Raw genomic sequence first — 12,875 nt, 5'->3', positions numbered from 1 at the left:
TGAGAGCAGGAGGGAGCGGAGTGGGGACCAAGGACAAAAGGGAGAGACAGAACCTGGCCTCGGACAGCCCCTGGCTCGGCCGGAGGTGTGATGCGGAGGGACCGGGACAACGGTGGAGACGGAGGCGGGGCGGGGTGCCCTGGCTGTAACCAGTACTCACTTCCCACTTATACCAGCGGGCTGCAGTTCCCTGGGCGGCCGCCGAGCCGCCAAGGGCCCCGCGGGCTGGCTGGGGTGGGGGCGGGGGCGGGGGCGGGGCTCGTCACGTGGAGAAGCGCGCGGAGGCGGGCGGGGCGGGGGCGCGCGCTCGGCTCTTTAAAGGCGCGCGAGCCGAACCCGGAGAGGCGGCTCCGCGGCCGCAGGCGCAGGCCCGGGCCGACTAGCGAGACGCTGGGCGCGCCGGCCGCGGCAGCTCAGAGTCCCAACATGCGCCGGTCGGTGTGGCTGGCGCTGGCCGCGTCGCTCTTGCACGGTAAAGCCGCCGAATCTCCCAGTCCTCTACTCCTCCTCCGCGGGATCCCGGGCGCATCCTGGCTGCTCCGTGCGCCCCGCGCCCGGGCCAGGTTTGGGGGCTCGCGCCAGCGAGGGACAGTGGGCGGCGCTGCCGGGGGCTGTCCTGGGAATGAGAGCCCCTTTCGTTTGGGTTGCTTGCTTTGGGCGGTGGGGGTCCGCGGGCAGGGGGTGTGGGGTGCACCCCCGGTGGCCTTCCCTGAACAGCCCGTTGGGCTCTCCTTAAGTGTCCCTGCAAGGCGAGTTCCAGAGGAAGCTCTACAAGGAGCTGGTCAAGAACTACAACCCCTTGGAGAGGCCCGTGGCCAACGACTCTCAGCCGCTCACCGTCTACTTCTCCCTGAGCCTCCTGCAGATCATGGACGTGGTGAGTCCTGGCCCCGGCCACAGGGCTGCCCTCTCCCCGCCTTGGGCTCTGAGGAGTCGCGGAAGCATCAGGCGGGGTGGCTTGGCTTGGACGCGCTAGTTGGCTCAGGGTGAGGCGGGCCCGCGCTCAGTCCCTGACCTGGGCCTGCCCTCTGCTTCCTACCTCAGTTTCCCCATATACTGCGTGCCTCAGTTTCCCCACCAATCGAGGAGGAACCCCGTGAAGCATGTTTCACTGCCCCAGCTACTTGTGCATGGGTACTTCAGTCCCACCTTTCCCTCAGCTTAGAAACTCAGGATGAAAGTATCCCCATCCTGAGCCAGAATCAGCAAGAATAAGGTCCAAATGATCACATTTTAGTGCTCCTTATGTGCTAAGCGTTAGCATGCAGTCTGTGCCAATTTAGCCATCTCTAGACTTTGCTGGTGCCTGAGGTATGTAATTTCTTTGGGTAGGGGCTTGGCCTTGGGCTTTTTAGTTGGTTAATGTGTCCAGGCAGTTGGCCAGCTGTGAGCATTTACACGCCCCTCACCACAATACCAGTAATGGACTTTCCCTGGCCCCTTACTGGTGAGAGTAGTGCTGGTAGTCCAGCTTTGGGTCCACACCCGAGATGCACTTGTCTGTTCCTTCAGGCACCTGCTCTCAGCCCCATGGGGTTTTTTCTTTGTGGACTTGCTAGTGCTCATTTCAGTGGACAAATCTGTATCATATGTATGACAAGTTCTTTTTTGCTCTTCTAGACTGCTCTGAAGGTTCAGTTTTCATTGTTATATCCTTCATACAATACAAATATTTTACAAAAGCGTTTCATTGTTAAAAATGGGTTTCTGTGCGGTGTCTGTACAAGGCATCAGATTCTGTTCTGGGGCACATGAGGATAAGAGTGGGACACAGGGATGGTGGTGTTCAGGGAGGAAAGAGGTGTGCGAATGGCCTAAGTTCCACACAGAAAGTGCTAAGAGCCACCAGAGAGGTTCAGATAAGTGGTGTAAGAAGACATGTGATATTTCATAATTTTACAAAGAGTACCCACACTACCACACTGATGCGTGTTGCATCACTTAACCTAGTTAGAATTGCCACAATGAATGTGTTCCTCTCCCATACTACACCTGTGTTAAATGTGTACTTTCTCCTACAGACAGAACTATGCTTTAAAATATTCAATGCATATGTGATGACATGGTCAACTTATCATGAAAGGAGGGCTGTAAAGAAAGACAAGTGCCATCATACAGTTTGCAAAAATTGCTGTTTACAGAGCTTGGATTATAGGAGAGGGGAAAGGATGAAGAGTTGGAGTTAGGGGAAGAGAGACTGAAAAAGAAGCTCTAGCATTGAATGAAGCCAGGTCAGAGAAATGCAAGTACAGAGGCCTTGGGAGGGGCACAAGTCTCTGGGTGTTTGGAGAGGCAAGTACTTTACAGAGCAACTTCTCTTTTACTTCAAGAGGTTCAGGATTTGTACTTGGGAGCCTTGATGGGTTCTGGCTTTGACAGTTTGTGGATGATTGCTATTAGGTAAGTTTTATAAGTGATCGGAGTCTGTACTGTGCATGATAGCATTTCATTGGTCACTGATGAGCTAAATATGTGAATGCACTTTGAGAGACCACAAAGTTAGCACATGACTGTGGTCATTTTCAGTAAAACATACCAAACCAAACAGCACTCCCCACCCCATCCCCTACACACATGATAAAGGACCAGTCAACACACTCCACAGTTGGTGCATGATAGGCTGGGAAGGTGAAACCCACCTCCCACTGTCCCATTTGCCTAGGATTGGCTCCAGCCAGCAAGACAGCCTTACCATGGGTATGCTACACAGTTGCCTCTCTTGAGTGGTCCTTGTGCTGGCTGGGTGGTATGTGAAGTTACAGTGGCTACTTAGCCAAGGAGTAGGAACAGTGAGCAAGTGAAGCTGTCCTCCTAAGGCTGGCCATCTCTTTTGGAGAGGAGACCACTCACTGAGCAGCTGCAAGCCTTTCTGAGTGCTTTTGACTCTTTAAGAGACCCTTAAGGAATCAGGTTATATAAGGGATTTGGGGGTCTTATGAGAAGTTTAGGCATAAACTTGAGTTACACAATGTGACAAATAATAAAACACAAACTTGTGTCAAGTTAGGAAGTTTTAAAAAAAACAAAAATCATGAATACTGGATATCATCATCATTACAGTATTAGAGAAACACGTGAAGACAGCCATTAGCAGCGTGAGGTAATGGGAAGGTGGGAGGGGAAAAAGCCTTGATCTCACCTTGGCTGTCCAGCCATGACCCCATTGAACTTCCTAGGCAGGCAATGCTGCTAGCTCATGGTGTGGCCTTGAACAGATTTCTTTACCTCTTTAATCCCTGTTTCTTCATGTGTATAATGAGAATGGTAATACCCACTTCACCAGGTTTCAAGAGGATTAAATAAGAAAAAGTACTTGACATACACTAGTGATTCACTGAAGGTTTGCTCAATCTTAATTATGTAGCTACTCAACTCAGAGATTGGGAAGTTGATGCCTAGAAAGCTGTGGTCACTTGCCCAAAGTTGCTCATTGGTTAGAGGCAGGGCTGCAAGGAAAACCCACATCTGACTTGCAAGTTCTTTGCATCTCTTGCCTCCTTTAGAATTGATAACTACTTTTGCAGAATAGTTAGCTTGATTTATTTAAACTGGCTGAACTGTAACTGATTGAGTGTGACTGTCCTGAGATCCTAGGTGAAAAGGAAGTCTCTGTATCAGAATTAATGAAATATGCAAACATTTGTATTCCAGTTGGAATTGACTCTGCCTGGTTTTGAAGCAGGGCTCTCCAGCTGGAATCTTAGCACCGTGGACAGAGACACAGTGGCTCTCATAAGGGATTCATGTGACAGTCTTGACTGGTGCAAAATTCTCTTTATAAATCTGGTAACAGGGGTCATTTATGCACTCTGACTGAGCTGTTCTAGAGACCATTATCCCTCCCCCTAAGTCTTGTTATTGTTCCCCTTTTTGCCAGCAGAGGTTTCCTGGATGGAATGATGGAGAGTTGGCATATGATGTTGCATATCTTATTTTCATGAAAGATCATTTCTCTTTCACCAATTTATTCCACACATATTTACTGAACTTGTTTTTGTGAACATTGCTTGATTCAGAGGATTCATAAATGAATAAGGGATGGTTTCTACTTTTAAAACTCCTCACAATCTGGCTGGGGAGACTGACATGGAGATCCAAGACTACGACGTGTGTAATTTAACATACATGCCTATACAAAGTGCTACAAATACACATAGGAGAAAACATTTATTTCCAGCTAGCATGGCTGGGAATGGTTTCAAAGCGGAGGTAGTTAGATTTCTAAAAATGAGTAGGAATTTGACAGTTGGAGAAAGTAGGAGAGACTTTCCAGGTGATGGGGGCAGGGTGAGGAAAGACAGAGATTTTGGTGGAGGGCAGCATACCTTCAGCAAGATGGGTTCTATGAAGCACTGTCTCCTGGTTAACCTTCACTACAAGTTTTACTGCAAGACTTCTTAGAATATTGAATGTCCTTATATTTATTGAGAATTTCTAAAAGAGGGATATAGCATTGACCAAACTACTAATTTTTCTTTACAGACTCTTTTGTAAGAATTATGTTCTAGAAACACACCTTGCAGGGTGAAGGATTGGATTATTTTTTTGGTAGGATTATGAGTTGAGTTCAGAGACAGGAGGGGAATAGAGTGTAATGTGTCGTGTATGCTTTTGCAGAGTTGAGCTTTTGCCCTCGTCTGGGTATCTCAGAGGGCATGAGGAGGCAGTGGTGCCAGGGGATTTGTGAAGCTGCAAGATCAGCTTGCCATAGCATATTTTCCTAGAAATGGAAACAATCCAAACTGTGATATTTGTATTAAATCCAACAAGTATAAATTATAGATTAGAATGAAAAAAAAAGATGCACACATTTTAAAGACAAAGCATGTGTTTTCAAAGGGATTGTTTTACCTGCTGTGGTCTGTTCTAGCTATTTAATAGGCTCCTTGGTGAAGTGCTAGGTGTAGAGTGGGAAGGTCTGGTGGATTTTTAAGGAGAGGAGGGATGTAACCAGATCTGTGTTTATTTAGATAGAGGATGTTGAGGGCAGTATGTGTGTGGAATTGTTTGGAGAGGAGGTGAAGTGTATGTAGGCAAGGGATGAAGAGGTCGAAACTTCCCACATTGTGGGAAAGTGAAAAGTGGACAGATTCCAAAGACACTTTGCATAGCCAATCTGTGATGTATAACTGTTTATGTAAACTTCATGTAGCTACATAGATAAATTTGTTATGTAAAAGTGCCTGAGTTATTCCTAAATGCATACTCTGACTCACAGAGTTTATTAATTTACTTCGTGGGTTTGTAACTGGGCTACGAATGAGATAAGACACAAGAAATCATTTTGAAGTGTTGCAAATGCAGGGTTCTAAACTGCCAACAGTTTCCATAATATTTCTCCTTTATTTGTGCCATTTAGTCATTCACCTGTATGCATACATCTTAAGGCCATTCTAAGTGTTGATTTGCATAAAATAAATGTGCACAGTTATGAAAGCCTGTCCAGAAGGCAAAGTATTTAAAATGAGTAATGTGAATCAACACATAATTATTATACAATGTAAAACACATAATTATGCACAAATGATTTTTGGTATTTTATAGATTTTACTTTTAGATTCAGCCTTTTAGAAGCGTTAGTCACAAGACAGTTGAACTAAGTGGTCATGCATTTGGGGTTTGCTGCTACCAGTGGCGGGCATGGTTGTGGAGCCTGATATCCTAAGGGCTTGTGTGTTACCTGACACATCCTCACGGGGCCTTTGCTTTTTCCAGGCTTAGAATTTTTCATCTACCAGCCACTATTTAAAATGCTATAACTCTAACTTAATGTTATCAAATATTAACTGTAAAAATTGTACATCTTGAACATCATGTGTGAAGAAAACCCAATGTTCAATTAAGTATCCTAATGTTTGTATACATATTTCTTAAAACTACAAAGGTAATATATATTTTGTGTAGGAAACAAACAAACAAAAAGGCCCGAGGGGAAAATCATCACCCAATTACCATTATTCAAGCCATTCTGGTGTAGTTCATGGTCTCTTTTCTCTATAGAGTGTGTAGAGAAATATTTAAAAATTAAAAGTTTAGGGGTTCCTAGGTAACTCATTTGGTGAAACATCAGACTCTCAATTTCAGCTTATGTCATGATCTCATCATTCATGAGTATGAGCCCCACATCAGGCTTAGTGCTGGGGATAGAATCTGCTTAAGGTAACCTCTCTCCCCCTGTCCCTCTGCCCCTCCCCTGCTTGTGCATGCACTGCACACATGCTTTCTCTCTCTCTACCAAAAAAAAAGTGGGGGCTCCTGGGTGGCTCAGTTGGTTAATCATCTAACTCTTCTCCTCCCCCCTCTCAAAAATAAACTTAAAAAAAGTGTATAACCCCATTACAACACCTTAAACCATATTAACAGGCATTAATTTTAAAGTGATGCAAAGAAAGCCCAGGGTCCCCCAACTTCTCCGCCATATTAACTCCTCCCCCCAATATGCCATGTAGTAAACAAATACGAGTTTTAAAATAAAATCAAATTCATTTTCCACTATCCTGCATTTCTCACATTAGTGCATGTTCAATCTCTGTCCCTCTTTTTATTTTAGAAATCGTTTAAAAAGTGTATATTGAAATGATTCATGATGTGACTTTTAAGTTACATGAAATGATTCATGATGTTGTTTCTAAACCTGGTTGCCTTTTTATTTTGTCCCAGTGCATATGAAGAATTGTAGGTATAATTTGAGGGTCTTGAGGATACTATATTTATCAACTTTCATGTTTGTTTCTGGCCGACATCTGGGTCATGGCACCAGCACAAGCACAAACTGCCTTAATCCAGTTAATCATTGAGATGATGAGGGCCTGGACTTCCATCCCTGTAAGGGCTGCTCTGCTGTTGATTTTTGCTTATACATACCTAGATATAAATATAAAGAATTTGCTAGAGTCTTCTTTCTTTTCAGTGGAACTTGAACTCCTGTTTGGTTCCCCTAGCTCTCAAGTCTGTCAAGATGTGCTTAATTTTTTGGTCTCTTAGGCATTGTTTCAGGAATCATCAAATGGTTCCCAAAAGGTGCCCCAAACTCTGTTATCTACCCAGGGCTTCCCTCTCCTTCTGGATCTTGGTGCTGCAATTTCTCATTGCTCTATTAATTTCTCTGGTGTTTTTATGCATGTGATCATTGCATTTTCCATCCTAATTGTTCTAACTGGAGGATTCGTGAGAACCACTTTGTTCATCATTGATGGTAGCAGAATTGAAATTCTAAATTAAGGCATGTTTATAATGCATCCTTATAATTGATCCAGATTTATTATGGTGGAGATTTTATCCCTCTCAAACCTCTTTATGGCTTTGGGACATAAATAAACATACAAATTTTTTAGCTTTATAAACTGAGAAGTATGGACACTTTTACTAAAGGAATCTTTCTTGTAAATGTTGCTTTTCAGGTCTACCACTGAAGGTATTCCCCAAAGGGTTCAGTTTTCTCAGAGTTCCTGATTCATCCTTGACATGCTGTTAAAGGAAGAGAAATAGTCTTGTTATGGAGGGATGCCAACCAAAATCTCTGTTCTCTTATTGATTTATTAGGATTAGGTAGTGTTTTACTCCTCAGAGAAAAGGAGAGTCATTTGGAACCTTCTAATAGCAATTCCCATGGTATTTATTTCAGTAATTTATTGACAGTCAACATCAGCTATAAATCATTTTAGCAAAAACCAAAAACAAACAACTCCCCTAAACCAAAACTATTATAAAAATAATGGGTCTGTGTACTTATTTATGTGTATATAAACACACACACACACACACACACACACACACACACACGTTCTTATCTCTCCTTGTTGAATATTTTCTTTGGGTACCTCTAAATGAGATATCATACAGTATGCTTAAGTTTCCATGAAAAAAAGCTGGAAGTTACAGAAAAAGCTAAGGAATTACAGCTCCCAGATTTCCAAAATAATTGGATAAAACTAACATGATATTAAATAAGGAATTGTACAAAAACCCACATTCTGGGTTAAAAGTCACTGAAGGAGAATGGGCTGTGGGAGAGTGTTGGACATGTGCTGACTCCAGGCCCCAAGTCAGGTAGTAGATGAAGGAGCTGATCTGTCCCAGTGACAGGTAGAAGTTGGTAAAGGGGGAGGGAATTGTAACTGTCATAGTTAACAAATGCCATTTGTGTGAGATGATTCTCAAAGTGGGGAATTCACTCCCAGATCATTGTAAAGATTCCTGACTTGGGGTAAAAGAGTTAGTGTCTATATTCCAGGGAGAAGGCATATCGATAAAGTAAGAAAATTGCATTTATTTCTCACTGAAAAACCATTAGTATGACACTGAGCACCACGATTTAGTTTTTCCCTTCTCTGGAAGTTTGTGCAGGTGGAATAATGCAAGCACATGGTGTGTATTCTTTTGGGTCTGGTTATTTTTGCTCAATTTTATTTTTGTGAGAGTGCATTCAAGTTGTTGCCTATTGTAATTTATTCATCTTTATTGCTATTCTGTTGATGGATATTCGGATTCCAGCTTTTGTCTATTAATAAGAACTCTGCCATGAATATTCCTATTGTACATATATTTTGATGCACATGTGTATGCATTTCTGCCTATCACATGCATATATGTATAGAAATGGACTAAGTCATAAAGTGGCAATATCTTTAAGTTTTCCAAATGAAGCCAAATTGTTTTATTTATTTATTTGTAAGTGTTTATTTTATTTATTTTGAGAGAGAGACGTAGAGAGAGAGAGAGAGCGAGCAGAGAGGGGCAGAGAGAGAGAGAGAGAGAGAGAGAGAGAGAGAGAATCCCAAGCAGGGTCCACGCTGTTAAGTGCAGAGCCCGATATAGGGCTTGAACTCATGAACCGTGACATCATGACCAGAGCTGAAATCAAGAGCTGGCTGCTTAGCCCACTGGGCCACCCAAGTGCCCCCAAATGTTTTAAAAAATGGTTATATACCAATTAATATTCTCACCAGAAGCGTATGAAAAATTCTTATTGCTCTTCATACTCACCAACTCTTAGTATTTTCAATCTTTTTTATTCACCATTCTGGTGGGTGGGGCTTTTATTATTTATTTATTTATTTATTTATTTATTTATTTATTTACATGTTTATTCTGAGAGAGAGAGAAGGAGACAGCATGAGCAGGGGAGAGAGAGAGAGAGAGAGAGAGAGAGAGAGAGAGAGAGAATCCCAAGCAGGCTCAGTGGGGCTCAACACCATGAAACTTGAGATAATGACTGGAGCTGAGATCAAGAGTCAATCCTTAACCAGCTGAACCACTCAGGCCCCCTTCTTTGTGATTTTAGTTTGTTTATTTTTGAGAGAGAGAGAGAGAGAGAGAGAAAGACAGAGACAGAGCAGGGGAGGGTTTGAGAGAGAGGGAGAGAATCCCAAGCAGGCTCCACAATGTCAGTGCAGAGCCCAATGTAGGGCTCGAACTCATAAACCGAGAGGTCATGACCTGAGCTGAAATCAAGAGTCAGGTGCTTAACAGACTGAGTCACCTTGGCAGACCTTCTTCTTTGTGATTTTAATTAGCAGTTTCTAGATTACCAGTGAAGTCAAGGACATTTTTATTTCCTAATTTTCAGCTTGATTATTTTCTTTTGAAAAGTGTCTGTTCATGTCTCTTGCCTGTTTTTATCATTTCTATTTTTTTTGTTTTGTGTTGTTTTTCCTTTTTGATTTGTATGAGTTATTCTGTATTATGGATATGAGTCCTTAGGCACTTAAATGCTTTTGCAAATATTCCCTCAGACTCTTGGCTTGTCTTTTTGCTCTTTTAATGTTCTTTCTGTCTTTTGTAAATCTTTAATCAAAGTATAATATACTTCTAGAGAGATGCTGTCTTGATGAACAGCAATTCATTATAATGTGGCCCAACTCATGAAACCCTATTTTCTATGTTTAATGCTTATTGTGTCCTATTTAAAAACTCTTTCTTTGTCTCAACATCATGAAAATATTTTCCCATAGAGGCGTTTTGTTGTTCTTGTTTTACCTTTCATATTTTATGTACCATCTACCTAGAATTGATTTTTAGTTGAGCATAGTTTATTTTTTTAATGTTTATTTTATTTTGAGAGAGAGAGCGAGAGTGAGAGAGAGAAAGAGAGAGAGAGAGAGAGAAAGAGAGAGAGCAGGGGACTAGCAGAGAGAGGGAGAGAGAATCCTAAGCGGGCTCTACACTGTCAGCACAGAGCCCGATGTGGAACTCCATCCCATGATCCATGAGATCATGACCTGAGCTGAAATCAAGAGTCAGATGCTGCCCAGGTGTCTCTTAATTTAGTATAGTTTAAAGTAGTTTTGTGGAAATCTTGACTGATGATTAATTTATTTTGTCTTTTAAAAGATAATTAAAGGATTGTAGTGTATTTGCTGTGTGAATGTTGAACTATATTACACTTGGACATTGTGTATCCACTGTGTCTGCCTTCAGATAGATGTTTCAGTTATTTAATGTGTGTATAATATGGATAAAATGTATAGGCTGTGACATTTTTAAGTATTTAAACATGTCGATATGACATACAGCAGTTACAGAGCCAACAGTAAAGGATTTATAAGAAGCCCTAACCCCTAACCCCACATTTCCCATTGCTGTTCATTCCTCAGAGACCTCCAGTGGTCTGTTTCTGGTTATGACTCCTGTTTTAATACTCCATTTATTATTCCTTGATTGATCAACTGTATCCACTTGCTATTGACTTCTTGTTATGACAGGATATGAACTTGGCTCACTCACCATAGCTCCCCACTTCTACTCTCATACCACTGTTGTCATTTTCACTGATCGCTTTTATACCTTCAAAAGACAGTTCTTAAGGCTTTTTTTCATTTCTGTTATCCATAATTGGGTTTCTCTCTCTGTAAGCCCTCTAGTTCTGTCCCTACTTTTCTTTAACTCCTTCTGTCTCCATGTTGGTAACCTTTACATTCTCTCTTTTAATCATATTTAATTTCTCTGCAATTTGATTCTGTTTTTTTTTAAAGCAGTCTTTATGATTTTGTGACAATGTAAACTGTATTGTCTGCAAAGCTATTTTTCTGAGCCTATACTTCCTTCTGTATGGGTCCAATGCTGTGGCTTCTGTGCCATTCATTGGGGTGGAGTGTATCTGTTGTCTACTGATCCTGGTGTCTGTCAAATTCAAGTGTTCTTCTCTTTTTAAATGTTTTATTTATTTTTATTTTTGAGAGAGAGAGAGAGAGAGTGAGAGAGAGCGCACACGCGTAAGAGAGCGCGCATGAGCAGGGGAGGGGCAGAGAGAGAGACACACAGAATCCAAAGCAGGCTCCAGGCTCTGACCTGTCAGCTCAGAGTCTGATGTGGGGCTCAAACTCCTGAACCACGAAATCATGACCTGAGTCAAAGTCAGACGCTCAACTGACTGAGCCACCCAGGCGTCCCTATTTGTCTTTTTTTATACTCTTTACCAAATCATATCATACCTTTCTTTTTCTAAATCTTTAGTCATGCAGTTTATTCTGTGGATCCTCCTTTTATTATTCTCTCTGTTCATTATACAGTTGATCACCTTTCTCAAATGATATCAGTTGAAGATTATTGTTCATTTCTTTAGTTAGTTTATGTGTTTTAAACTGGATTATATTATTTCTTCTAAGGTAATTTATTCCTTTTCTTTTAATTTTGCTATTTATTTATTTGTCTTTCTGTTTATTTTTACGGTTTGTTTGGCAAGCTTTCCTAAAATGACTTCTGATTCTTAGAATTCTTTTTGTATTTTATTTTTTATTTTTATTTTTTAAATTTTTTTAACTTTTTTTAAATTTATTTTTGAGACAGAGACAGAGCATGAATGGGGGAGGGTCAGACAGAGGGGGAGACACAGAATCTGAAACAGGCTCCAGGCTCTGAGCAGTCAGCACAGAGCCCGATGTGGGGCTTGAACCCACGGACCGCGAGATCATGACCTGAGCTGAAGTCGGCCGCTTAACCGACTGAGCCACCCAGACACCCCATCTTTTTGTATTTTAAAATTAGGGAAGAGAAGCATTGGTGGAAGTGCTATATTTGAGAGTAGGATTTAGTGTCTTTCAGCTCTGGTTTTAGGGCCTGAGTGAGGACTGTTAAAATTTTTGAGGCCCCTAAATGCCAAAGAGCTGGATGGTTTGCCTCAGGGGCATCTCTTATCACATTAACTTCTTTATTCTCTAATTCATTACTATCCAATAGAAGTATAATGTCGGCTACAGATGTAATTTTAGATTTCCTAGTGGCCACACTTAAAAACATATAGGTGAAATTAATTTTAATAATATATTTTACTTAACCTAATATATCTAAATTATTAACATTCCAACACATAGCAAATGCAGAAACATTGTTAATAAGATGGTTTACACTTCTGGGGGAGGGCAGAGCTGAGTCTTAGAAATCACATGTGTATGTTGCACTCAGCACATTTCAGCAGCGGTCACTTATCAAGGACTCACCTTTTCCTAGTGGCTACCATATTAGACTCCACAGCTCTAACCAATCCACTTTTTTGGGTTTTGACTGTATTGAGAAGAAACCCTGGCTAATGGTTATTCTTAGAAGGGAGCTGGTAGCTCTCTTTTCCAGAGCTCTCTGTCATTCACCTGTGTCAGCTCCACTCCATCCACCTTGCCTCCTTCTGTTCACTTCTGAACTCAGTGAGGTTCCACTCAGCAAACCTGCTCCTCCCACCCTGCAGTCAGTCCCCTCTCCAGTATTTAGCAGTGGCTACCTTCACTCTACCTTTGCAGTCACCAAGCCTCCATGCACATGCTGTTTTCCTGTAATGTATTGAAATATTTTTATTTATGATTCCATTTATGATTTAATTCCCATTCTCTTTGGGGGTTTTTATACCACTTCCCTCCTTTATTTTAATTTCAGTGGTCTTAGAG

The 12,875-nt window shown here is 41.8% G+C and overlaps 1 protein-coding gene across 1 annotated transcript in view; it reads left to right on the top strand.

Moving 5' to 3' along the window:
- The first annotated feature begins 426 nt into the window (after positions 1 to 426).
- Positions 427 to 12,875, top strand: part of LOC124517412 (neuronal acetylcholine receptor subunit alpha-7-like) — a 112,350-nt gene continuing 99,901 nt past the window's right edge. The window contains 4 exon segments of the mRNA XM_047086851.1: positions 427 to 495; positions 498 to 525; positions 528 to 563; positions 738 to 877. Coding sequence (XP_046942807.1) covers positions 427 to 495; positions 498 to 525; positions 528 to 563; positions 738 to 877 — 273 coding nt within the window.

Source organism: Lynx rufus, unplaced genomic scaffold (assembly GCF_022079265.1).
Source record: "Lynx rufus isolate CCGP_SWC_20201006 ecotype Redwood Valley unplaced genomic scaffold, mLynRuf1.p SCAF_21, whole genome shotgun sequence".
Taxonomy (NCBI): Eukaryota; Metazoa; Chordata; class Mammalia; order Carnivora; family Felidae; genus Lynx; species Lynx rufus.
This window is presented reverse-complemented; position numbering and strand designations above follow the sequence as displayed.